Source organism: Malaclemys terrapin, chromosome 18 (assembly GCF_027887155.1).
Source record: "Malaclemys terrapin pileata isolate rMalTer1 chromosome 18, rMalTer1.hap1, whole genome shotgun sequence".
NCBI classification, from domain to species: domain Eukaryota; kingdom Metazoa; phylum Chordata; order Testudines; family Emydidae; genus Malaclemys; species Malaclemys terrapin.
This window is the reverse complement of record NC_071522.1, coordinates 8,678,891-8,704,758: the sequence shown is the minus strand read 5'-3', so window position 1 is coordinate 8,704,758 and position 25,868 is coordinate 8,678,891. Positions and strand designations below refer to the sequence as shown.

At 42.9% G+C, this 25,868-nt stretch overlaps 1 protein-coding gene across 13 annotated transcripts in view; it reads left to right on the top strand.

Moving 5' to 3' along the window:
- MSI2 (musashi RNA binding protein 2) overlaps positions 1-25,868 on the top strand; it is a 401,448-nt gene that overhangs the window by 356,339 nt on the left and 19,241 nt on the right. For 6 of the 13 annotated variants that reach the window (XM_054008322.1, XM_054008327.1, XM_054008326.1 and 3 more), the window contains 2 exons: positions 6,294-6,356; positions 24,333-24,509. In XM_054008322.1, the coding sequence (XP_053864297.1) occupies positions 6,294-6,356; positions 24,333-24,509 (240 nt within the window). Of the gene's footprint in view, positions 1-5,025; positions 5,050-6,293; positions 6,357-24,332; positions 24,510-25,868 lie in introns of all 13 variants that reach the window. The other 7 variants (XM_054008332.1, XM_054008329.1, XM_054008333.1 and 4 more) reach the window with 4 other exon arrangements.

The window sequence follows — 25,868 nt, the reverse complement described above, 5'->3', positions numbered from 1 at the left end:
TCAAACAGGGAGCTGTAACAGAATCACACCCTCTGTGGGTTGGGCACAGAGGGGCACGTAACCTGCTGTGCAGTGTCTTGTGTTACAGTTTTGTATCCAAAGAACTGGCAGAGAGGTGGCTGTATAGACAGATTTAAAATGGTGGTGTCAGAGATGGAGAAACTCAAAAACCTTCACCTAGGGCGCTGATGTCTAGCGTGGCACTAACTGGGTTGTAAGTAATGTAACAATGAATTACATCGGTTTTGGTTCACTAATGAGTCTGCTGGTCTCAGTGCTGGGTACGTTGACCGGGTCATTGAGAACAGTTTGCTCCTGCTCTGTTTCGTTCGCCCGCTCTCATTCTCAGACCTGCCCGCTTTGTGCAGAGTGTACCAAGCTCCTTGTTGTTTTCAGAGGCCTGGGATCCATCCAGGACTATCCCTGCCCAGCTATTTGACACAAGCAGGCTGTATTATGATGTGAGGGTCAGGTTTCAGCTGGAACAACCTAATTAGTTATGACACCAGGGGCTCAGGGATACGAACTGGGAAGGGATCAGGCTGCTCCCAGACACACACAGGGCCTTTCAATGCGTAACACTGACTTTTTATGCATGCTCAATAAAGATCTCTCTTTTACAATCTGCGTGCCTGCTGCATCACTCTTTGCTAATGAAAGCTGGGCGTGGCACTTCCCCTGCAATGAATTTCATTTGAGCTCCAGGATGGAAGGAAGCTTTCTGGGCAGGTACAAGTAGGTGTAATCTGCAGTCTAGGATGTTAAGGGTTGGTCAGCACAGCCAGCCGCCAACAGCTTGACACTGCGTGAGCAGAATGGGAGTGCACTGGAATTATAGGGGAATATTTTATTCCCCATTTATGGTGGATGGAAGTGCTGACTTCTTACCCAAATTGCCATATAATCAATGGCCAGATCTTGATTATATCTCCCCTTTTTTGGTTTGGTTGTAACTAAAGTCTTGATTCACTTCTTGTTGGGAAGCGCTGGGGAAACGGGGCAAAGTCTTTCCTTCCTCTAACTAGGAGGAGATCAGTTTGTTGCAATCAGGGTGCACAATGGAGCCAAACGCACATGATGGATTAAATGCTCCCATTGGAGAGAGCGAGGGCACCACCTAAGGCCCACGTAACCCTTATCGTGGGGCTTATGTGGTATATCAGGACTTGCATGTACAGCATTGCTCTTTCCAACTCTTCTCCTGAAGTTCCTATGAATCTCAGCTATATCCAACCTCATCAAGTGTGTGGCTGTTCGAGAAAGTCGGGTGAGGCGAATTCCGTGCTTCATGTCACTGCTTTGCACTGGCTCTTTAAATTCAGCATCCCCTGCTTTGGTTGTGTGTCACCCACTTGATTTCTCCCCAGACTTATTTGTGTGTTGGAGAAAACACTTGCATGTAGACAGCCACTCACTAAATTTGTGACCTTAGGGCATCGTCGTTAAAAACAGATGTGTCCTTGTTCTCCCACATGAGGCTGTTTCAGTATTTAAAGGGAAACTAGTGATGCACGAAGCAGAAAAATTTATCTATGAAAAATTGAACTCCAAATATTCATGTTAGCTCTTTCTGAGTAATAAGGCAGCATGAAATTGATCTGAATCCTCAGGGCTTTCTTGGACAGCATTTGAGCCCCTTTCAAAACATTTATTGTAAAATATCTGCTAATTGGAATGCCTAAATCCACTTTAGTCCTTTTGAACAGCTTAGGCGTCTTGTTTTCTCTAGGCAATTATAAGCAAAGGATACACAAAGAAGGACAGGGATCATTTCTGCAGGAAGGGGACAAATATGAATAGATTGAGCTCTTCCCTCCCTCCTTTTTGATTTTTCAGTTGGCATAGTGATGGCTCTAGATAATGGTGGCTACTCGGAGCAAGAAGGGCTGGTGCTGTTTCGCCTTCACCATGGATCTCATCCAAAGTCCATTGAAGTCAATGGAAAGACTCCCGTTGACGTCAAAGGGCTTTGGTTCAGGGCCTGTTGTAGGATGCGGTTGGCTCGGAGCTGGCCTTTTTATTGCTTAAGCCCTTTCAGATGCCAGCTGGCTCCAGGTGGACTCCTCCGCCCCGCTCCGCACAGCCTGTGTTTTTTGCTTCACCGATTTTGGTCACGGGGTTCCTCTCTCCCCCAGCTTCGACTGCAGTTGCCCGGTTCTCGTCCATCGATCAGTGCTGTCCCCTCTCCCCTCACCAGAATGGCAGCAGGGGTCGGGTTACTGAGGCTGCCAGTGCCAGGTGTTCCCCCGTCCCTGCTGGAACAGCCGACAGCTGCTGTCTTGGCATCTGCTGAACAAGCAGCCAGGACACCCCCTCGGCCTCCCCACATGCTGCTCCCCCTGCTAGATCCAAGTGAAGAAGGAGGGACAGGATCAGAAGGTGAAGGGGCCCAATTCTGGCTCAAGGCTCTCTTTGTTCACAGGCACTGGTGACACCCCCACCCACCCACCCACCTTCATCCAGGCCCCAGTCATCCCCTGGAGCCTCCACCCCAGCCCCAAACACCCTCCTGTTTATCTCCAGGAAAAGGTTATGAGGCCAGTTCAGAGTCCTCACCTGTGGAAAGAGGTGGGTCTTACACTTCATGCTACAGGCCTGTAGGACAGCTCCTGATCGCCACTGACCAGGAGTTCCATAACCCAGTACTTTCCACTGATAGTACCCTGCTTTGGGCCCCTGGGAGTTTTTCCCATGGCTCCATCTGTGTCTAGATCCCCACTGATCATCATAAGTTGCGGAGCTATAGGTAGTCTCTCTCTGTAGCCAAATTTTAGCCTTCTACGAGGAACAGCACTTTGGACATAAAGAATCACATGGCATACACCTTTGGAACACTATGGCCCATGCTGTTTTAAACCCCAGGAGTCTGGGGAAATTACTAACCTGCTATAATGTAGAGAAATATCTTTTCCGAAGTATTTGTCTGATTTGTGTAAAAAACCGTTTCTATGGGATGCATGAAGATGCAGGTGGAGAGGCAGGGGTGTTGCATACACCTGCCTCTCCACTAATGAGTCTCAGCAGTGAGCAGTAGCTCAGGAGGATGGTGGTGAGTGGGTCATGCCTTACCTCCCAGGTGTGAGTACCTATGGCACTAGATCACCTGGGCACAGTGAATATACGTGCAAGAGAAATATCGTATGATACCTAGGATGGGAGTGTTGATAATTCTGTCAATACAAGTGATGTTCTCTAAAGTCTTACTCAGGAGTGGTCACTTTAGAAGTTTATAAAGTACAGCAGTGAGGGGACACACCCTTACATAATGCTGAGGGAGTGGTAATGCTTTACTGACCAGGCTGGGAACTAGGAGACCTGGATTCTATTCCCAGCTCTGTCACTTACTCTCTGTGTGGCTTTCAGCAAGTCACTTAGCTTCTCCTTACCTCAGAGTACCCTCTCTGTATAATGGAGACAGTGCTACTTAGTCACCTTAGTAAAGCTCACTTTGAGATCTAAGGGAGAAAAATAGTATGTAAATAACTATAATAATTATTATTGTTACAACCTCAATGCAGTGTGCAAGTATTAACCATGTTAATGTGAAGCCTGGCAAATCTATTTTCAGTAGGCAGCATTGATTCAAGACTTGTGGGCTGAGGGAGTTTTCCGAATCCTGGTTATTAATCAGTCCTCCCTTCTCCTCGCAACACTTCAACCCTCCCACACGCTGCTAACAATCCTCTCGCCCTGCCCCAAATGCTCTCGTCCACGCACAGGGGCAGAATTCCCCTAACAGCACTTGAGTTGATCGGATTATATTTCAGTTGTTTGGAACTCAGTGTCACGCAGAGGCTTTTCTCTGAGATTTGGAATAACGAATTCCTTTCTCTGAGCTAATTTTTCACACACCTGTCCAAAGCACACACTGGAGTAGAATAATGCATCTTTTGTTCAGGGTCTTTCTGTTGGTTTCCTTCTCCACCTCCATTATTTCATTCTTCTTTTGCATGGTAATGCTTTTTTTGCCCTTCATTTGAAGTAAATACTGGGAGTCCCTGGCACTTGAGCAAGAGAAATATGCTTTCCGGCTCTGTTTCTTACGCTGTCTTCGAAGGAGGTTTGGCTGTCCGGGGCGCACACTGGAAGGAGACAGAGGCATATTATAATATGGAAAATCCAAGTCTCATCTGAACCTTAGGGGCGGCTTAGGGAGCCCACAAAGCCTGCAGTTGACAGGTTGCCTGTGACTTTTCACATTCTCTATGGACCTGTCCTGAATGGGATGTGGGAACGTGAAGGATGCTGCTTTCTGGGCAGGTTGGTTGGCTGTGCATCATCTTAGCCAGAGAACGGAGAAGGGGATTTCTTTGGGAGAATGGGGACACTTTCTCCCCCAACTGTTTGAAGCTGGCCCTGTGTGTTCCATCAGGCACTGGGGAATTTTGCTGATTGACTGATGGGTCCAAGTCTGGATCAGGGTTTGGGTTTGGGCTTGTTTCTAAGGGAAGAGAATATGGTTCCAGAGCCTTGCCTCTGACCTGCCAGCAGTTTTCCCCTGGGAGAGTGAATTCCATTTTGTAACAGTGAGCTCTGGCTAAGAGGAAAGTACAGACTGGCAGGATACCGAAGCTTCTGTTTGTACAACTATGGCACTGTATAGGGGTTTTCCATCTAGAGTTAGTCCACCTGCCTGAGCAGCAGTAGCTAGGTTGACAGACGCACTCTTCGGTTGACTTAGCTGCATCTATGCAGGGTTTAGGTTGTCACTCGGGGGGTGAATTTTACATAGTTATGTCAATCCAAATTTTAACTGTAGACCAGGCCTCAATCTGGGTTACAGGAGTGGAGGAGACTTAGGCTTTTGACCCTATCACCCTAAATAAATCCTGCTGGGTGTCTCACTCTTCTATGTTTGTAACAATTCAGCATCATAATAAGAGCAAACAGGCTCGTGTCAGCGTTGAATAATAACTTGATTTGCTGTGTTTGTGCACATGTTCTGTATGTTGGGAATAGTCGCAGACAATAGCCTGAGGTCGCTGTATATATATTTACATAGACTTTTTTTTCCCCCCCTAACAGCCCTATTACCGTATTTAAATGCAAGTATGTCTTTTTTAATTGATGTTTTAAAGTAGTTTAGAGTCACTCTAGCTTAGCTGTTCTTTGTTCAGTTTTTCCCTGGTTACATGTAGCTGGGATGATAGTACTAGAGTTAGCGGGCTTGTAGTTTGCTGATTTATCTGGAACTCTCTCTCTCTCTCTCTGTCTCTCTCTCTCTAGTTTGTTCTGCTCTCTTCTGCTGTCCCAATTGCTTCTTTAAAGTCTCAGTTGTTCTTCTGTGGTCTGTTCAGTGTGGCACAGAAGCTGTGTTCCCCGACAAGTTTGCCCTGTCTTGGGTCATCAAAACTAATATGAGCAGCTGGAATTCTGCAAAGACCAGGAATCCGTCAGAGCCTCTTGCTGTCCTTTGCAGCAAGGGCATCTGGTGTTTTTGTTGATCACCTTTTTCCCTGTCTTTGCTTACTTAAAAAAAAGAAAAATCCAGTGTCTCTGGCAGATTTTTTAAAATTAATTAAATTAGGAACCAAAATGTTGCTAGTGGCAGCTCATTTTTCTGCAGTTTCACAGTCCCCCTGCATCAGGGTACGGTACCTGAAATTCCTTGATATGCTGCTGTTTTGCTTTAGAAAGCTTTTTTTTTTTTTTAATGCATCCAAGTGAAAATTTTTTCCTTTATCCCAGCAAACCTGTGATCTTGAAACAAGGACCCTCCTGTAATTTTGATTACTCTCGTCTATAAATCAGCACCTTGCTTTCCTCTTGCAAATAAGCAAAGAATAAAATCAACGTATCCTTCTTGTTTTGCAAAACTGATCTGAGCCCTAACAGTTTGAAAGCAAGAAGATATAAACCACATCCTACAAGCTGTCTCTGTGAATTAATTCACTCCAGTATCTTGCCTTTAAAACTCGCAGTGGCTCAGAAGACCTATGCACAGGATAAAAAGGCATCATCAGAGCATGCAGCCATTGAAATTCATTGCAGAGGATTTAGGGCAGGATTTTCAAAAGAAGGCCACAGGTGCTTCCATTTTGCAGGCCCAAATAGGCACACCATAAAGGGACCTGATTTTCAGAGGCTCAGCTCTGTCAGTAAATCAGGCTCTTTTAAGGTTCCTTACGTCAGACCCCCAAATCACCAACCCCTTTTGAAAATAGGACCATAATTGACCATAGTTGCCCCCAAAAGTACTACAGTATTTTGCCCCCCCCCTTTTCTTTTTGTTTGGTGACACCTGCTGTTCATTGGATTTTTCCCTTTACCCTTCTCCTTCTTTCCGTGGCTAGGTTTTCCGGCAGCGGCCTATGGACCAGTAGCAGCAGCAGCGGTGGCAGCAGCGAGAGGATCAGGTAGGGGGGCCGGTGGAAGAGGCGGCTACATGGCATACCCTCAGAATGCAGGGCAAGGTAAAAGCTCTGTCGGTATTCTATGTGGCTGCAGCTGTCCATCATTACTCTGATTTTCCTCACACTTATGCTGGGGACCTGAAAAAAACTCTCACTACAAGTGGAGGCCATGAGGCCTGGAGCACCTTACAGGAGGTTTACATAAGAACCGTCAAACCCAGGGTGGGGGCGGCGGCGTTGGTATTGTTCATTTATTTATTTTAAATTAAAGCTCATAAAGGACAAAAAAAAAAGTTTTCATTTCTCCTGTGAAGTTTGCACTGGGTTAACAATGCAGCATTTGCTCTCTGCAGTTAATGCTCCAGTGGCTGCGAGATCAAACCCACCACCCAGATTTGTGACTTGAACGATTGCCCCCAGTAAGACATCATGGCAAGTTGTCCTATGGATTTATTTTAAAAAATATCTTTCTTGGCCTCACCTCCCAACAAAATAGTATTCTTTCCCCTGGAACTAGCTGGTTACCAGGATGGTAATTTACTAGAGCAGAGCTTCCTGTTAATCTGGAGACAAAAGCATCACATCTGCTACAGTATATTAGAAGAGATCCTAAAATGTTCATATGTGCACTCAAGATCTGCTTTCCTTTGAACTCTAATTGGGGTGGTACAGCTGTAAATGCTGCCTGAAGTACAGGCAATCAATAAACGTTACCTGGAGCCAAATCAAAGTGGCCCTGCTGAAAGCACATGTATTGTATTGTTGGTTTCCAAAGTATGTTTTTTAATTTGCCTGCCATTTAAAGCTTAGTTTTTGTTTCTCAGACTACTGCTCTTGTTACTTACTGCAAACTGCGGCCTAAGCTTCACGGGAAATGTTAAAGCTTTTCTCTCTGTCCCTCCAAACGCTTATTTTTCCCCCCTTAAGGGAAATAAATAAATTGTTACCAATTACAGTTATTACCCTAGAATTTCAATGTAGGGAAACATGTGAATTAGCGCTTTGCTTAAGTAATTAAATGTTCAGTACAGTCATGAGTGGGCTGTTAACTTACCAGCACACCCTGTTCTGTGTCTGCATACTATGCTGTGTCTTGACTGTACAGTGGTGACTCAAAACAATAAACCCTGAGCAAGAACAAAGGGTAGAGTGATGCCTTCTCAGTAGATTTACCTGCTCTCACATGTACATTCAACATTTATGTATCATCCCGTGCATTCATCTTACCATTTGTTCTTGCTAAGGATGAAGGGACATCTAGGGAGGAAGAGAGTTTTGAGAAAACGTTTTTGCTACCTGGCATTCAACTCCCCAACCGCTTCAGTGCGGTTTTGCTCAACATTGTACACATAAGACACGCAGCAAATAATGTTTCCAGCTTACTCACGATTTGATCCTGGAGTAGAGGTTTTCAGTGACCTGTATGGAACTTCTACGCTGGCTAGCTAGGCCAAAAAAAAAGACTATTGAGCACTAACACCCAAATATGCATTGAGTGAGACCCTAATTCTGTGGAGTCCAAAGTAAGATGTCAGGAGAACTCCGTTCCATGCAAACTGGCACTGCTTGCGGGGCTACAAAGGATCATCTGTACCAGTTTTATTTTGTGGCATGTGGAGAAAGCCTAAGGGGTGACTTGCCAGACAGCTGTGGGAATATTTTTCCTTCTCTTTCTTTCTCCCTCCCCCCTTTCTTTAAAGAGAAGAAAAATTGATTTCACGTATTAATTGAGGAAAATTGACTTAATTGTCACTGTCTCTTCCTCGTGTTTTGCCCTTTAGGTTTTAAGTACTAACAGACCTGGTGAGTTGCCCCTTAAGAAGGCGCAGAGGGTTTGGCTAGATTAACGTTGCTTTCATTATTATTATTTTTTTAATCAGAGTGCTTTTGGTTCCCCTTTACAATTGAACTGAGCATCAATCAATTCTGTGCCTGTAATCATTTGGGGTTTTTTAGTGTGGTTTTTTTTATTATTTTATTATTATTATTATTTTTATTTGAACGTGCAATACGAAACTAAATCTAACCCTAAATTAACACCACCCTTCCTGGCAAGTTTAAAGAGCAGTATGGAGTTTGGAAATGCCTTTCAAGTCTCAAAATTGTATGCGTGCCCCAAAACAAACAAACAAAAACAAAACTCACCAACCTCACCCGTAATCTCAAGGAGGAAGAAAGAGATTATCAAACTTCTTAAACTAGAGGCTGTTTACATTTGTAGTGAAATGTGTTCTATGGAACGATGGTGTTTTATTTGCAGTCATTTCCATCTAAAGAGAGTTGTTGAACAGGGCATCTTGGGCTTGTCACTTTCATACAGCAATGGTAGTGAATTGTATTCAGGAGCAATGGAGTATGATAAATCTCATCTTACAGTGTATGGGCCCGATTCATTACAAGAAAAATGTTTTTGCAATTGTGCACAATCCCCTCGTATGCTTTTATGATTAATGCAGAATGCAGAAAATGCAGAATGCAGCATGACTGGCACTCATTGGCTTCCTTTTGTTGTCAGTCTGAGTAAAATCACCAGAGAACGAATGGGCAACAGAAACACCTCCCCCCCCCCCCCCCCACGCGCACACACACACAATTCCACAGCACCTTACTGGGGCGGTTCTATTTGTGTTGCCATGCTATACCTTCTCTGTGAATAAATCAGAGCTCCACTTTCCACTTGTGCCAATTCATATGAAAATTCAGGCCCTGATTCTGCAAACACTTAAGCATGTGCTTAACTTTACTTCCATGAGTAGTTTCATTGATTTCAAGGGGGCTCTTTACAGCAGTAAACTAAGCAAATGCATAAATATTTGCGGGATCAGAGCTTAAGTGCACTCCCAAAACTTTCATGTTCACTTCAATGCATTTTTTATATACCTGCCTTTTTGGACACGAATCTTGGAATATTTCTAGTGCCAGATTTTTGCGAAGATCTCCGCACCAACAGCTCCCATTCAGACACCTAAACAAAGTGGCAAGATTTTCAGAAGTGTTTGGCTCTCAGTAGCTCCCAGCATTCCCAGTAAAAGCCTGGCCACTTTATTTAGGGAGTTGAGCTCTTTCAAAAATATGGACCATAAGAAAACTAAGATCTGATCAGCACCCAAAATGCATGCACACTTCCAGGCAAGACTTTGTCTAATGCATTTCTAAAGCCCTATCACCGTGTTGTCTGGGCATCGATGACCGCTGTGTAACCTAAGATGCTGTTCTTACGTGTACTATGGAAAATTTGCATGTTTGCTTAATAATCATTAAAAGAATATGCCTAGATTATTTCAGCCTGAGGTGCTGTTAACTTGCATGTCAGCTGTGTTAATGTCATGAACCTATCTTGGTCAGTAATCATTTTTGTGATTCTGCACATTGTGGGCTTCTGTTTCTTTCTTTCTTTCTTTTGTTTTTTGTTATATTTCTGCTTGTGGGAATACAATCACCAATTACTATTATTAAACGGAATAAGGTCTGGTACCAATTGCAACAGTAACTCCTGTGATCACTAGAAAGGGACATTTCCCTGTCCTCGAGTTCAGTGTCATTCTCACTTGCTAAACTCTTCTCCCAGACTGGGAGGTTTATGCTTTGGTGCTTCCCTTTATAAATCACGCACCAAACCAACACGCCCATGTAGACGCAATGGGTGACATTTTTCTAAACTGACTTAGATTTAGCCATACAGTTCCCATTCACTTCTGTGGGAGCTGTGTGGCTAAATCCTCTAATTGGCTTTGATAAACTCATCCCTCCTTGTATTTTTTTTTAATGAATTGGGACCTGGGCCATGTAAAATTAGCAAGCTTGAAAGTCTGAATGCTGCAAACTCCTCCTAGACAATTTCACTATCAGTGTCACGTTTCTTTTAATTTCACCTGGCATATTTTGAACATAATCATTTTTGTCTTGTAAGTGCTGTTTAAAAAAAGGAAAACCGAGAGGGGGGGAAACATTTTTATCTTACACATGGGAGGGTAGGAATTAATTTGGAAGAAAAAAAAAAACAGAAAACAAAATAAAATTTGGCAGAAAGTTGTTGGGTTCCCCCCACCCCCCATCGTCTTAGTGCGCTCCCCAGCGTGTTAGCATTAACTATTCCTCCCTGATGAGTGGAGAATAAAATAATAATGCAACGAGCCTGATTCTTCACTACTTGATACCTTGGGCAGTCATTCAAAGTGGGGGCAAAAACATTAGCAAATCAGAAGGGCAACATTTTACCCCCACTCTGCCCAGTAGAAATGATGACAAGAGGTATAAAGCAGGGAAGGCTCAGGACTCTCTTGTGGTTTGGAGCTAAGGGTATATACCTCTTTCCCTCCCTCCCCCCGCCCTTAACACCTTGCCAGTCTCCAACTGCAAATGCTGCCTTTGATCCCTGAGCCCCCAACAACCCCTTACTGTACTTTATACTTGCCAGCTATAACAAATCTAGTAACGTGAGCTACTGACCTTGATGGTGAGTGTGAGCAGTTATGTTTTTGTTGTTTTCTCTCTTGCTTGGTTGGGGCTGCTGTGAGAGAGGGTGTCTCTGAGGCATTCTTTCCGGCCTCTCTTACACTCGGACGTGCACACCTCCTCTCAAACACTCTTCTGAGCGCGCTCAGCGGGAAGGTTTGTCCACACCTATTAATCCTCTCTCAGTGTCCAGCTTCTTGTTAGTAGCAGCTGGTTGCATGTTTTTTGCTTGTTCAGATGAAACGGTTCAAGAAACAACTCATATCAACTCTTGAGAAATGTCTCTTTTTTTTTTTTTGTACACTTTTTCTTTTTATGTTTTTATTAATTTCCCCTACTTAAAAAAACAAAACACCTGTCGTACCGTAAAACATTTCACATCTCCCCTTGCCTGTTCTTAGAGTGTATGTATCTGTGGGACTGAACTAAATGCATGCACTGTAGTAGTCGTACTGGTAGCAGTAGATGTAGTTGTAGAACATGCATTGTTGAGTTGATATTATAGGTATCATCAACTTGAAATAGTGTGTCAGTCAAAAGCATAGCATTGGTTTGATTGGAAGAGTAGGGCTATCAAGAAACCAGTGTACTCCTAAAGGCTTGGATCCATAGTACTGTATTTGTTAAACCCCATTATCTGAATTTATAAATTGAACGTGGCTGTAGCTAACCTACATCCTTTCCCACCACAAGAACTCACACATACTCTTATGTTGATAGTAAATTTACCTTATTTTTCAAATTAAAAATCCTGGGAATTAGATCTTTGAATATGAATACAGTATGTTCTGTTATTTTAATTTGTATTAGAAAATTAAGATTTTGTTTTAAATCATTTGTAATCATGATTTCCTCATTAATCCCTCAACTGTCTGCATTAGCCCATAGAATCATTCTTTGGAGGTCTTAAACCATTTGTACAAAATGCAAACCACCCCATAGGATAGCTAAATAATATAATGTATGTAAAACAGCTTCCTACCAGACTCTCCTGAGACACAAGGGAATTGTTTTTAGGTCATAAACCTCAAATCTTGTTATGCAACAGACTCTGTGCTAGTCATGGTTTGTATTCATTGCCATGTCGCTGGGCTTAAGGGAACATTTTTAAATTAAGATTTAACATTTCATAAATACCAGCATTAGGAGTAAAAGACAAGTTCATCATCTTTGCCATTGAGCCAACAAATGTCTTTGCTTTTTGCACCCAGTTTTACGCACTTAACTTTTTAAATTGTTTTCAAAATGAAGCAGCAGTGACTAGATTTAACAGCTGGTAATTCAGGTCCTGAATTACACTTTTTTTTTTTTTTTTTTTCATTTTAGTTTGTTTGTCAGAAAATATCCTGCTGGGAGTAGAAAAGTTCCCCTACAGTGCTCCTACTCCCCCCACCTCCCTCCAGTAGAGTTAGGAGCTTTTCCTGGGGCCTAAATGTTAGTTCATAGTCTGCTGAGTGTATTCAGTGTAGTCTCCAGGACACTTACCTCAGCAAATGTTATTGAAAGTATCTTGAATGTGCTTTCAAGATGCAATTAAGAATTTGTATGTGCTCCTTACCTCTGATAGAGCAAAAAAATAAATTAGCCAAAGAACTTCTTGGTTGTAGTTGACACAATCACAATCCTATAGACATCTAGACTGTCTGCTGGATGCATGGTGCACAAGATTTCCCTTATTGCTAGTGAAGAGTTTCAACATTTATGCATCAAAGGGAGAGAGAGAAATAATTTACCCCTTAGATTTCAATCTGTTGCAGAGATGCGGGGACCCACTGTTTAATGTGAAAGACATGATGAAATGAGGAATGTATCTAAAAGTTAGCTGAGCGGCAAATTGCAGAGGGTGTAGAAATCCATGTCTTACACTTAAATAAGGGGCACTAAAAATATGTAGTCTTGTCATTAAGCACTGATTGTGTTAGCAAATTATAGTAATAAAATAGTGGGACAACAGTTGGTCTGTGCGTGTGGAATGAGGGAAATCTAGATCAACACGTTGAAATGTCATAAGGACCAACAGCTGAATAATCTAATGATGAACCAACTTGGAATTGATACTGCCGATTTAGGGGATTTTCCTTTGGAGTGACAGCTCAAATGGACCTGCACTCCTTTTTTTATTTTACTATATAAAAGTATATAAAATTTAATCCAAGCCATGCAATCTGAAAAACCAGAACCTAACAAGCAGCCCACCTGGGAAAAGAAAGCAGGCTGAAATTTCTCACTCCACTGGAACATCCAATAATTACTTGACAGAGGCTGGCAACTGGAACTCTGCAGAGTTGATACATCTAAAAATTAGCAGCTGCATAAGATTTTTATCCTTTGCTCATTTTTATAATATTAAGGCTGCATCTGAAAATGTTGGTCTGAGAAGAAGGCATGAAATTGAAGAGCCTGCACCATTTTGTATCTACATAATGTGTGTACTTGCTGTAAGAATCCTCCATTCCCAGTAGGTTAAATGATCTATCTTGTGGATTAATCAGTTGAATGCAAACAAAAGGAAAATGTCTCGTGTTATAGGAATAGGAGTAAAAGAAACCAAACTCTGCACTGAATAAGCACATGTCTGAAGGGTAAATACTCCATTTTCTTCTAAGCGTGTGCAACACGTCTGTAGAGATGAGGTCATTATGCATTTCCTTGAGAGGTGTTTTTTTGGCCTTGTTAGTGACAACTCTCTTCGCCTCGCTATTTTATGTGCTCTGCAATTACTTCCCTGAAGGACGCGGGGTTGTTTTGTTTTAAAAAGGGAATTAAAGTAGAATCATTTCTATTACGGGTCTAAAGTCATACGTTGATCCAAGATAATTTCAAAGCCATTATAGAAAACATACGCCTGGAAGTGCCTTCCAGTGCTCAAACCCCACAAAATATTGTTTATCTTATTTTATTGTTGGAAACATTTTATTTATCCTTGAAGGACTGAACCTCTTACGCAGCCAAAAAAAAATTTCAGTAAATTTAAAATAATCTGCTGCCAGGCACTGACCTTGACTCTAGTCATTTTACTGGGCTCCTGCCTGAAGTCTATTGTAGTTAAAATACATCAGCTTTAATCAATAACTTTGTAATAGAAAATCCCGTGCACTTGATACATCATCTCCAGTGCAATTAGTGACCAGCTCTGAAGTACAGACTTAAGTACAGCATGAGTTAATCTTTAATGAACGTAGTAGCTAACTTTTAATGGGCTTTTCAATCAGTGGAATTATTTTCAATGGGAAAACACTTGTCCACAGAGATCATTCTGGCTGCCGGGGTGCCTCTCTTGACACACGCCAAGTGGTGGCTCCACATAAGCTTGAACTGTATTGTGATCCAAACAGGCTAATCACGCAGTCAGGAAAACGTTTCCGTTTCAGAGCACTGAAACTTTTACGCTTGACAAGTAGATTTTACTCTATTCTAGCCAAGTGCTGGAACAGCCAGTTAATGTCATTTGATTTGATTTTTTTTTTTTTATTTTTTTATTATTTTTAGGGACAAAGCTCCTGGTTGTTGGAATGCAGCTTTATTTTACATAACTCATGTAAGGGTTTGTTATATTTTCAGCAAGGTTTGAAACCAAGACCTTCAGCCGTCAGGCCCCAGTTCAGGAAAGTGTTTAAGCACATGCCTGAATTTAAGCATGTGAATAGTCCAGTTGATTTCAATGGAACTACTCACATGTTTAAAATTAAGCACATGCGTAAGAATCTTGCCGAATCACGACCTAACAGGGCAGTACAAATTGAGCTTGATATCTTCTATGTGGAGTAGCTGCTAAAGGTGCAAACCACACACATTTTACAAGCTTTTACACTAGTATTTTCAAATAATTTGACCTCAAAATGCAGTAGAAAGTTAAATACAGTGAGTACAGAAACAATCTTTTTCTCCCCCCACTTTCTGTTTGAGATACAGGCAAGTAAAAAAGGATACAGAGGACTTTTCGCTACAGCAAACTTTTTTATGTGTCTGCCTTGGCATTAACTCAAAGGGATAATTGGTTAGTAAAAGCCAGAGAAAGTAGAATTGAACTTTAGATATATGGACCTACACTATGGGGGGGGGGGGGGAGAGTCAGACAGCAAGTTCATTTGAGGAGTGTTGTCTGGTAATTGCAGCAAAGGATCAGAACCAATGGCTGTATTCCTTTGAATCAATGCGCAAGTCACTTCAGCGTTCTGTACCTCAGTTTCCCCCTCTGTATGATGGGCAGAATATTACCTATCAGGGTGGGGTGAGATACAATTGGCGTAGCCAAAGCACCTTGTGGGAAATTGCCACATGAGCACAAAGGATTATTGTTATGCCCTCACTTCCCCCAGCTGGTTTCAGTTTTTCTTTAGAAACCTATTTAGGTCTCCATTGACTCTCCCCTAAGGGCTGTGTCTCAAGTGTCGTGGCAAACAACGATTGCCTTAAAGGAGACCTAATGATGGCTCCTATGTGGTCACCGCTAATGGTTTGCCCTTATGCTACAGAGATTCCCAGTGCCTTCAGTGGGTGCTGGATAAGGCCGTAGGTAGGAGATTCATTTCCTCTAATGTCAATGGCAGCATTCACGTGGAACAGTTCAGAAACTTCTAAGCATTATAAGGCTAGAAAAATTCCTCCTGGTGTCCTAGAATAACATCAGTGTGCTCTTTCTTCTTTAGACATCATTGTTCAGAGTACATACCTCCTCTCCCCCCCCCCCCCCCCCCCACACACCCATCTAAGTCCTCTCACTGTCTTTTTTGCTCATAGAAAACTGCAACTACAACCTATAGGACCAAGGGCAAAATACTATGTGGGCAACTCGCCTGGAAAACGTGCAGCATCTAAGGGCAAAATCTGATTCCTACTCAATTTAGTGCAGAGCTGTTTGATCACATGGTGCAGGTTTCTCCTTACTTCCAGTTCAGAATAGCATCAAAGGGGGAAGCCTAGAGTACTTTCCTAATACCATGTTACTTTGCCAACTAAACAAATGCAGGCGTGACTAGAATGGGAGGGTTTCCAAGAGATGATTTCTCTGTTTAAATGTGGTCTGCACTGTGAAGGAGTTTCAGAACCTCTGGCTTAATTGGATGGACTGGACTCTTTTAGGAATGACTTTGGGAATGACTTTCTTTTGCTTACCTGTCAGTGCAGTTGCGTCACCCATCATTGCTTAATATCATATACATGTCTGGCTAGTTAATTCTAATCTGTTTAATACCCATGTCTTGTGTAAACTCCTGGTAGAAGAAGAAGGCTGGGTTTTAAAAAAAATTCCTTTCCCTTTTCTGTATAGTCCTGGATGTTTCCATATAGTGATCCATAGGTACGTGCGTGTATGAAGGAGATGCTTTAGGAGCAAAATGTTAATTAAAATATGCAGTAAAATGAAGTCCCAGTTTTGTTTTAATTTGGCTATTCCACTGCCTGTTATTGTACAAAAGGCTTCAATTTAAAATTAACTGAAATGATAGCCGGTTAATGTGTTACAGTGGGAGGCCGAAGTTTCTGTTGCCATGGTGATGGAGTTCGGCTCATTTGTTTTGTAGATGAGTAATTACTACGCAATTAGAGTAGGCTAAAAATAAAGGGGCCCTTTGTTTCCAGTTACTCATTAATATTAATAAAAGGTCTGTCCAGGCTGTGATAAACAATTAATGCAAATGTGGTTGCCCATGGCATAAGTAGCGACAGATTTCTTATCGTCCAATAAGAGGTGACCAGGCTAGAGAGGTTTGCTCTTTCCTCACTTTAAATAGCAAAATTATTAGTAAAGAATTTCATGTGGGAGCAAGATTGCACGTACATTTTTTTTCCCCGTTTGCCTCTTGGTAGGATGTCAGTAAAGGCTAAGTCATGGACAGGCATGTGCCAAGCCTGTTAGGACTTTCCCCTGAAAATATGAGATGGGTCCGATCCTGCAATGTGCTGAGCACGCTCAACACCCATTGAAATTGATGGGAACTCAGGATTCTCAGCACTTCACAGGATTCAACCTGAGGTCCTGGCTCTGCAAACATTTGCATGTGACACTTGACATCAACAGGTAGCCCTGTTGGGTTGAGTCAGTGGGGCAATCCACAGCCACCTTCCGAAAGCATTTGCAGGATTGGAGTCTAAATCAGCCACTTTAAAAGAGCGTAAAGGACGGGGGAGTGTTAAGAGTTGATTTGGGGGTGCCAAGAAAGGAATCTGGTCTGAGATTTGCAAAGGGTCTCAAAGGAAGTTACTTTCAAAGGGAGTTGGGTGCCTAACTCCCTTAGGCACATTTGAAAACGCCAGCTCTGAAGCCAAAGGGTTGAAATTAGAAAAGAGCCATTTACCTTATCTCATGATAACCGCATCGTTGCAGTACTATGTTAGAAGGAGAGGAAAACCTCATCATGTATTACAGTCATGTCAATATTAGACGTCATGTACCAGGACCCCCCTTGTCCTAGGTACTGTACAAACCCAGAGCTGATCTCTGCCCCAAAGAGTTTACAACCTAAATAAACTAAAATCTAAGTAAATTTCTTTTGAAATGTAAAGGCATTACAGTTATCCAAATCAGGGGGAAGGGCAGTGGTGGCAGAGGGAGGAGAGTGGGGAAGGTGCAGTAGAAGTGAAAGAAAACAGTCCTGAGCATTTAGCGTAAAGTATCTAAAGTGTTACAATACATGCGATTTTAAATTAACTTTAAATTCCCGTACTATTAGATGGGCACCTGTTTGTAAAATGACTGAAAAATCAGAATTTGATTTCCATATATAATCTGTGTGTAAATTATTATTATTATTTGGCTGCCTTGGTTTAACTGATAAGACATGAGAGTATGTGCTATGGAGCTGTTCTGGTGCAGTATATGCACAGTAATGAAATGATCTGGTGATACTGCTGCAAGCTGTGTGCCCGATTGAACTCCCACGTGCACATGTGCCCAGCATCTTTGGCAAGTGAAGTCCTGTGTTTAAGATGTGGCTTTCTAGTCTGCTTTGGAGGCTTGGAGTCAGCTATCAAACTGATGGAGCCCGGGCCCCCTCCCTTCCGTTACTTGTGCTGCTCCTTGGAAGTGCCACAGTAAAGACAAAATGTGGTCTGGGCTGCTGTTTCCCAGAGTTCCTCTCTGCTCAGATGTGGCATCCCTTCAGAAGAGTGGAGGGGACGGTGTGGCAACTTTGGGTGGGGGGGAGGGTGTTTCCACAAATCAAACGTGCATCATACAGTCTGATCAACCAACCAGCCACCTACTAAATTGTGGTGGTTGTAGGTAGGGTAGGCTCTTTTGAGCAGCTCTCAGCACTGCTAGCAGTAGTCTACAGGACACTGGCATCTTTATCACTTGGTCACCCTCCTCTGCTCAGAGCAGGTATAGATGACACTGGGCCAGCAGCCACCTGAGGCCTGTCACTCCTATCAGTGGGAGATTCCCCCCACACACAAACACACCAAAAAAGAAGTGTAAACAAGGCCTAAGTACTCTCAATCCTTGTGTTTATTTTGTTGGAACTCACCCAAGCTGCAGCTCTGTCCTCCATCCTGCCCCTTTGAAGTGTCACGGCAGAGCAGCGAGCATTCTGGGCTGTCTCCCTTTCCCTTGTAATGCAAAATGTCTGCCTAGCCAGGTTTGTATCCTCAGCTCCTTGTAAGCCTGCAGAACCGCTAACCAGTACGTGCATCCAAGCCACAGACGTCACTGGCCTCGTCGCTCAACGGTAGCCTAACCGAGTGACGTCATCCAGCCTGGAGATTAGATGAGGTGTCGGACTAGGGTGCAAGATGTTCCAACGGGAAAAATGGCATAAAAATGGCATCTGCATCCCTCCCAAACTGTTTAACTAATGGAGGAGAATGTAGCACAGCCTTTGTAAGGTTGACATTTGTTTGTTGTTAAGGATCTAATTAGAAACATGAGAGGGAGCTGAATGGCTGCTTGCTCGGCTAATTAGCGACATGCACGAAGACCACTTTGAACTTCAAGGACACAAAGCTATTAGCGCTTACATCAAAAATGGATTAAACTTCTGTGCTTTTATAATGATTAAAGATGAGCCGCTCGAGTGGAAATCCTTTTGTAAAGGCTGCGACAAGAGCTGGCTCCCTGATTGCAGTTTCTAGAAGTGAAGCTTTGCATGGCGTCTGTGTAGTACTCTGGCCCCATGTGAGAGTGACACCATTAACTTGCAATATGGAAAATGTGATTAGGCAATAAATATTGATCGCTCGCAAAAAATTACAGTTAAGCCGAGAAACGTATTTATTTCTCGTGGCACGTAATTACGGGACTCAGAAGAGACAGGCTTGAATAGATTGTATTTTGTGTCTTCTTGCAAATCAGTGCACGTCAAGTATTTTTAATACTCCAACATCATTCTAGCAGGCCCATATCCAAGCTAGGACTTGAAACAGGCTAACAACAGCGGTGCACATCAGTAGTTGCTGCTAGTACAGTTACCGCATACAGAGAGACTTTTATACCACCTCTTCTTGTTGCAACCAGGGATTTACCCCCCTCTTACAGCCGTTTTACTGTGACGTCACTGACGGGTTGTGTGCCTGACTCTGATAACATAGCATAGTCTTGGCTATGCAGTGCATCTGCACTTCAGTTGGCTTGGCTTTAGCCCAGCGTAGGGAACGGGCAAAGTTCCATCTTCGCTACACCAAAAGAAATGTGTTGGAAAAGAGTCGGGGGTGGTCATGTTGTAACTGGGTCCCTGCCTATAGTTGTAATTGTCGTGTAGATAGGCCCCGGTTAGTTTATATCTGGCTTTTGAACATGGTTTGGATCATTATTAGGTGTGGATTTGAGCAGTGTTAATGCTGATAACTGTGCCTGTCGTGTGCATAGGGTTTAGGAGCATACCATTCCGTGACGCTTTGTTCAGTTCTAGCTCTAAATGCTATGCCTAGTAACCTTTACCCCACATGCCGCCATTTTGCTGTTATCCCTGCAATATGCCGATGTGCAAAGCTACTGCCAAAGGGACTGCAGGGAGAGGACAACCCCTAACCTGTGACTGCAGATAGAAAGTACCATATAAATGGTACCTTGTTACTGCAGAGATCAGCTCCTTCTGGATGCACAGATGCTTATTTTACTGACAAACCCAAGGTTTTAGTGTAGGGCCAGTACAGCTGCAGAGGAGAAAGAGCTGGGTGTCACTTTAACTGAGGCCTGACCAGCACAGCTCTGATTGTAGAACCCATGGTGGTGGTGACGTATGAGGCAGACAGAACAAAGCATGGTTTTCGAGGGACAGGACTGAACTTGCTGACAGAAAAATGTCACTGGCTTTCAATTATGAACTGGGGGACCTGACTGGTGTGGGCGGTCCGGCAGAAGGGTGTCTGCTTTTTAAGCATACTGAGAAGAGGCTGAATAGATTTGCTGCAACTTGTAAATCTCCACCCTAGAGTTATTGAACGGAATCTATTGTTCTATTTGTCGGACTGTTTGCTGTCCTATGTTATATTTGTCTTATGCATCTTCTGACTGGTTATCTGTGAGCTTCTGGGTATAATGTCGTGACCCTCCAGCATACCTGTATGTAGCAATCTTGTTATCTTCAGGAGATTCTCTGGTTTGATTGTTGATCTGAATTTGAAATTTCATAGAGTTTAAGCCCAGAAGCGACTATTAGATCATCTAGTCTAACCTCCTATATATCACAGACTATTCATTTTCACACAGATACCTGTATATTAAGCCCAGAGACTTTAGTTCGACCAAAACATTTCAGTCCTTAGGAAACGTGCCCCAGGCAGGGACCAAAGTGTCTGGCAGCGGTCGGTCATTGACAGAAAGCGATATTCTGTGTGTGAAGGATTTAGAGCTTCTGGTGCCTGATCACAAAAGAGCATACTGTATCTAGCAGCATAGCTATATAAGGCTGGAAATGGATTTAGAAGAGGCTGGACTTGGTAACACTGTGATGTTTGCTACTGCAGCAAGTCAGAGAAGCAGTATATTCTAATGGATCTGAATATGGGACTAAGAGCCAGGAGAGTCTGCAGACTGTTTCAGACTCTGCCACCTACTTGCCTGTGTGGTCTTGGCTAGACACTTGGGGTATCTAGCTCCTCTGAAAACCAGGCTCTCTCCCATGAGCGTAAATGGGAGTGCAGTGCACAGCACCTCTGTAAATCAGGTCATTGGCCTCTCTTTACTCACCTGTAAAATGGGGATAATAATACACTAAGGTTGTGGGGACTAATTAGTTAATGTTGGTACAGGGCTCTGAAGGTGCTGAATGATAAGTAGTGTTATAATCAAATATTGTAGCTGCATTTTTAAAGGGTCTGGATAATGTTATGATCAGCAATAACCTCTGCAGTCATGCATGCTGAGTGATAATCAAATCTCATGCTTCAGAACATCATTTGATAACCAGAGGGGTCAGGAAGGAGGTCTCTGCCCCACCCCAACTTAACCAGTATTGCCCAATCAGCCAGGTGTATGACGTTTTCCTTTCACTTTCCTCTGAAGCATTCGCATATTGGCCACTGACACAGACAACATGCCAGATGTGAATGGTTGACCTACTCTGCTTCAGCAAATTCGGTTTCTGTATATTGCGATACCTGATGTGTTAGAGGAAGGCAAAAAGATCTCAGAATGCCAATGGCTGCTTATGGTCATCTCATGTCTTGACGCATGAGATCTGCTTACCTATTATTTTAGCTTCTGTAACTACAAACAATCTGTAACATTACCCAGCTCCTTTTAAAATCCAGCTACAGCATTTGACTCTCAAACTCTACCTAACTCTTTACACCTTGAAAGCACTATCTAAATATTAATGAATGGAAGCTCCCTGTTGTGAAAGAGGAGTCGTCTCTCTTCCAACCTCTATAGCACTATAATGCTTGGCACTATTGGGGATATTAACCTACGTCTGTAGATGTGAGTGTGTAAGCGCACACACGCTGTCTGAAGTGACTCCTGGTTTTGGGTGCCCAGCTTGAGAGACCTTAACGGAGCATGATTTTCAGAGAGCAAGTGCTCTGCACTTTCTGAAAATCAGGCACTTTTATGGTCTGTCTAGTTGGGCAATTAAAAATGGAGGCACCCAAAATCATTAGTCACATTTGAAAATGTAGGCTGTGTACGTATATCCCTCTATCCTAGCTGCCTATACAAGCACCTCAGAAAACCAGAGCGGGAGCTCAGATGAAAATGCTCATGGAAACCCCCAATTCAAATGCCCTCAAAACTTTGGGAAAGTTTCTCTCTAGAACCCGGTTTTGTAGATTTGGCCTTGCCCTCAAAACATAAACTCATTCAATATGTTATGCTAAAAAACTGACAGTCAACCAGCAACATCTTCAAATGGTTGCCACTTGTCTCCGGAAATGTGATGTTTGAGTGTCGTGCCGGGAGTTTTCCCCCTCCATTTCGTTTATGCCCCTCTCCGTGTGTCTCAGAGCTCCTTGTTGAATGCCATCTCCCTGATGTGTATAACCCTGCGCCGCTCTGGTATCCACTTTCATCTGTATCGGTAGCGTTAAACGTTGTTATATCATTTACTCCTTCGAGCAGGAAGATGTTTTTGCAGCATGTTTTATGAATTTTTCATAAAGATTAAAAGCGGCCTAATCTTGTGAGCTTTAAGTCTCAGTAGCGGGTAATGGCTTTGATTTAAAGCGTTTTGTCTTAATGATAGTTATATTGAAAATTTCCTGCTGCTTTCTAGCACGTGTAGTTATTATCATAAACACTGATGGTGGAAACGTCTGCCAAATTGTGCGTGGCTGTTTATGATAGGAGAGGGGAGAGAGTCATCCAGAAATTAGAGAGCTAGATCAACAAGTTGTCAGGGAGCATGGACATGCAGAAAGCAACCGCCAGGGTTAATAGGATAGAGCAAGAGTGGAGAGGAGCTTGGAAGAAAGAAAGTTGATTGGAAATGACAGGCGTTGGGTGAGAGAGAACCATTGGAAAATGCTTGGCATGAAATCAGAAAGAAATTTCAGCTGAGGAAGAACTATTTTATAAAAAGAGAGAGGCGAGGAGGAAGTGGAGGGAGGAAGGAAGTAATTTCCCAGGCAGCTCACTCTGTTTAATTCTTATCCCAGCTGCCCACACCTTTTCATTCTTGGCACGAAAGCTGTTTGCTGCTTTTCCGCGTACTCTCGCTTTGCTTTACTACTGGAGCCAGCCTTTAATTAGCCAACACGGCAGACCAAGGGCATGTCTATACTACAGTCAGGAGGCATTTCTGCAGCGTTTGTAGATGTACCCAAGCAAGTTTTCATCTAGCTTGATCTAATATGATCTAGTACCCAGGGTTCTGGGCAGGCAGGGCTAGCCCCTGCAGCCTCCCATGCTGCCATGGCTTCATAGCTTTTGACACTCAAGCTGGCTTTGATCCAGCTCTCACATCTCTGGACTGCAGTGTAGGCATACCGGGATATCGAGGGGCCTCTTTTGCTCGGCAGCTGACAAGACAGTAGATGTTAAATTTAATGTAATGTCTTTCTTTTCCTGTTATTCCCCCCCACGTTCTCCTCTTCTCAGTTACTGTAACCACAAGCACAGGCCTGCTTTTGTTTTTAGTTTGAAACCAATTATAATTGTGGAAGAGCAGCAGGTTTGCAGGTGTTCGGAACATTTTCTTCTCGTGGCAGCTTGTGGTTGTAATGCAAAGAGTAAACAATCATTTCCTCTTGTTAATTTTTTTATTACTATTATTTTTAAAATGTCTCAAATCTGCTCTGCTTGAAGGAAGGAACTTGTAGCCTGATTTGTAAAATTTATACAGGAGATGTTTACCCAGGAATATTTTGTTGTTTCTTTCTCTATAAACTTAAGTCACTCTCTGCTCCTTGTGTGGTACTCTAGATAACAGTATACGCTTTCTGAATAGCACATCTATTAAAATGAGACTGGCACTCAATGTTTATGGGCCAGATTCTGCTCTCAGCTGTACCAGGGTCAACTCCACTGACATTAACAATTATTCTGGGTTTACGCTGGTGTAACTGAGAGCATAGACTTGTTCTGATTGTACGTCATTAGATCAAGTGTGTAGATAGAAGTACGTTGTTCAGGATAGATGGATGCATGCTTTTGGGGGTGTGTGTTCATACATACATATATACACACGCACACACAGGATACAGATTCATATACACATATATTTCTAATGGGAGGGAGTGGAAGCTTACATGGATAAATGATAGCTAAGGTAGCTCCAGTTGGCTCACTTCTGCTGTCAACTATTCCTCTCTATATGCAATGTATTTCTTACTGTAATAGCCGGGACACTATATTTCATTCTAATGTATTGTGGAAGAGGAAGTCTAGTAATTCATCTGGTGGTTTCTCTAAAACTAGAGGTTTTCTTGCCTCTTCATACACTGACTAGAATAAGTCGCCTTGATTTCCTCTAATCACATTTTGCACAATTCTTCTTCGGATTTCAGTTTTTACTTTTCAATTTCTCATATTTGTAACTGTATTAACAAAGAAAAGAAAAGAAAAAAAGCAATAGCACAGTATTTAACATTGAAAAGACTAATATACGAAAGAATCCAGTATCCACAATGATAGAGTCACTGTATCTCCAGGGATCCCCGATTATGGTTTCTATTCTTCGCCCGGTGACCAACGGGCCCCGTTATCGTACGCGGACTATGGTTCCATGGGGCCTCGAGTGGCTCAGATGCTTCGTAGTGAGCACGCTGCTTCAGCGAGTAACTCCCCCCTCCACCACCTTCCCAGCCCGGATCAGTTTAAGAGCCCAGGTTTGTATAGCATTTCATTCATTTGGGGGAAACAAAAGATTATATACATCACCTCTTGAATGGTGCACAAAAACAGGCCTGCATGTCAGTTCACGGTTGGCTATGGAACTTCACTTTAGCCCTTTATTTGATTCCACAATTTTTGACTGACTTTGCTTTAACCCTTAAGGTCAGGGATCCCTGCTCTTTGAGGACCTGATCCAAAACCCATTGGAGTCAATGGTAGCCCGATCCTACAGAGTGCTGGTATACAGGTTCTCATACTACATTGGTGAGGACCATATAAATCCGTGGATAGATATATAGTCTTTTCAGTGACTTCAGTGGGCTTTAGATCAGGCCCTTAGTTAATTTATCCTTCAGAACTGAAATGTAAGGGTTTAACTCAGTTTGGGTGACTTTTATTGCTTTTCATAAATTTTTAACTCTACTTTTTAATTAAGCGAGTTTCTCAACTGCGTGAGGAAAATATCTTTTTACCTAACGTTAAATGTAGCTCATATGTCCAGAGAAATAGCTATATCTATATAATTTAATGCCTGTTTTATACCTGTGTAAATATCTCACCTTGTTTGTTTCCTTTGAAATACTATGCACTTTAATGGTGCTTAAGAGTGTATTTTCTCATCAGGTGTAATTTATTTCCACAGTACCCAAAAGCCTTAAATGGATTGATCTTAATTCATGTATCATGCACGTTTTCCATGTAGGACAATAATCTTATGGCTAAATCTTTTAGTTCTTCATGTGATGGTCCCTTCGTGGGTACAAATACACACCATGCGTCTGACTCTGGAATTTTTTTACAAGCAGTGTCCGCTTGTCCATACATGTGCCATAGCGCTCCTCGTGCTCCGAACCGAGGATGAATCAAGGGTGGTGTGGGCCAGTGCCTCTCCAGAGAGACTTCCTAAGTGTCTCTCTGGCTGTATTACCTTTTGTTACCAGCTAGCTCACATTCACTCCCTAGAGGCGGTGAGGGCACATTCCACCACAGGGCAAGCTGAGAGACGTGTCCCTACTAGAGATGTGTAGGGCAGCTACTTGGAGCTCTCTGCCATCCTTCATGAGGCATTACGCTCTGGTCCAGACATCCACTGCGGATCCAGCTGTGGGGACACTGTACCACAGTCAGTTATCCTTGCACCCACCTCCTGTTTGATTACTGCTTGCTAATATCCCATGTGTGGGATACACATAGGGACCATCACTTGAAGAAGACATGGAGGTTTCTTACCTGTAATTGAAGGTTCTTTGAGATGGGTGATCCCTATATGTATTCCGCTACTTGCCCTCTTTCCCCTTTGCTGTGGATTGTTTGGATTGCAGTAAGAATGGAAACTGGAGCGGTCTTGGTCT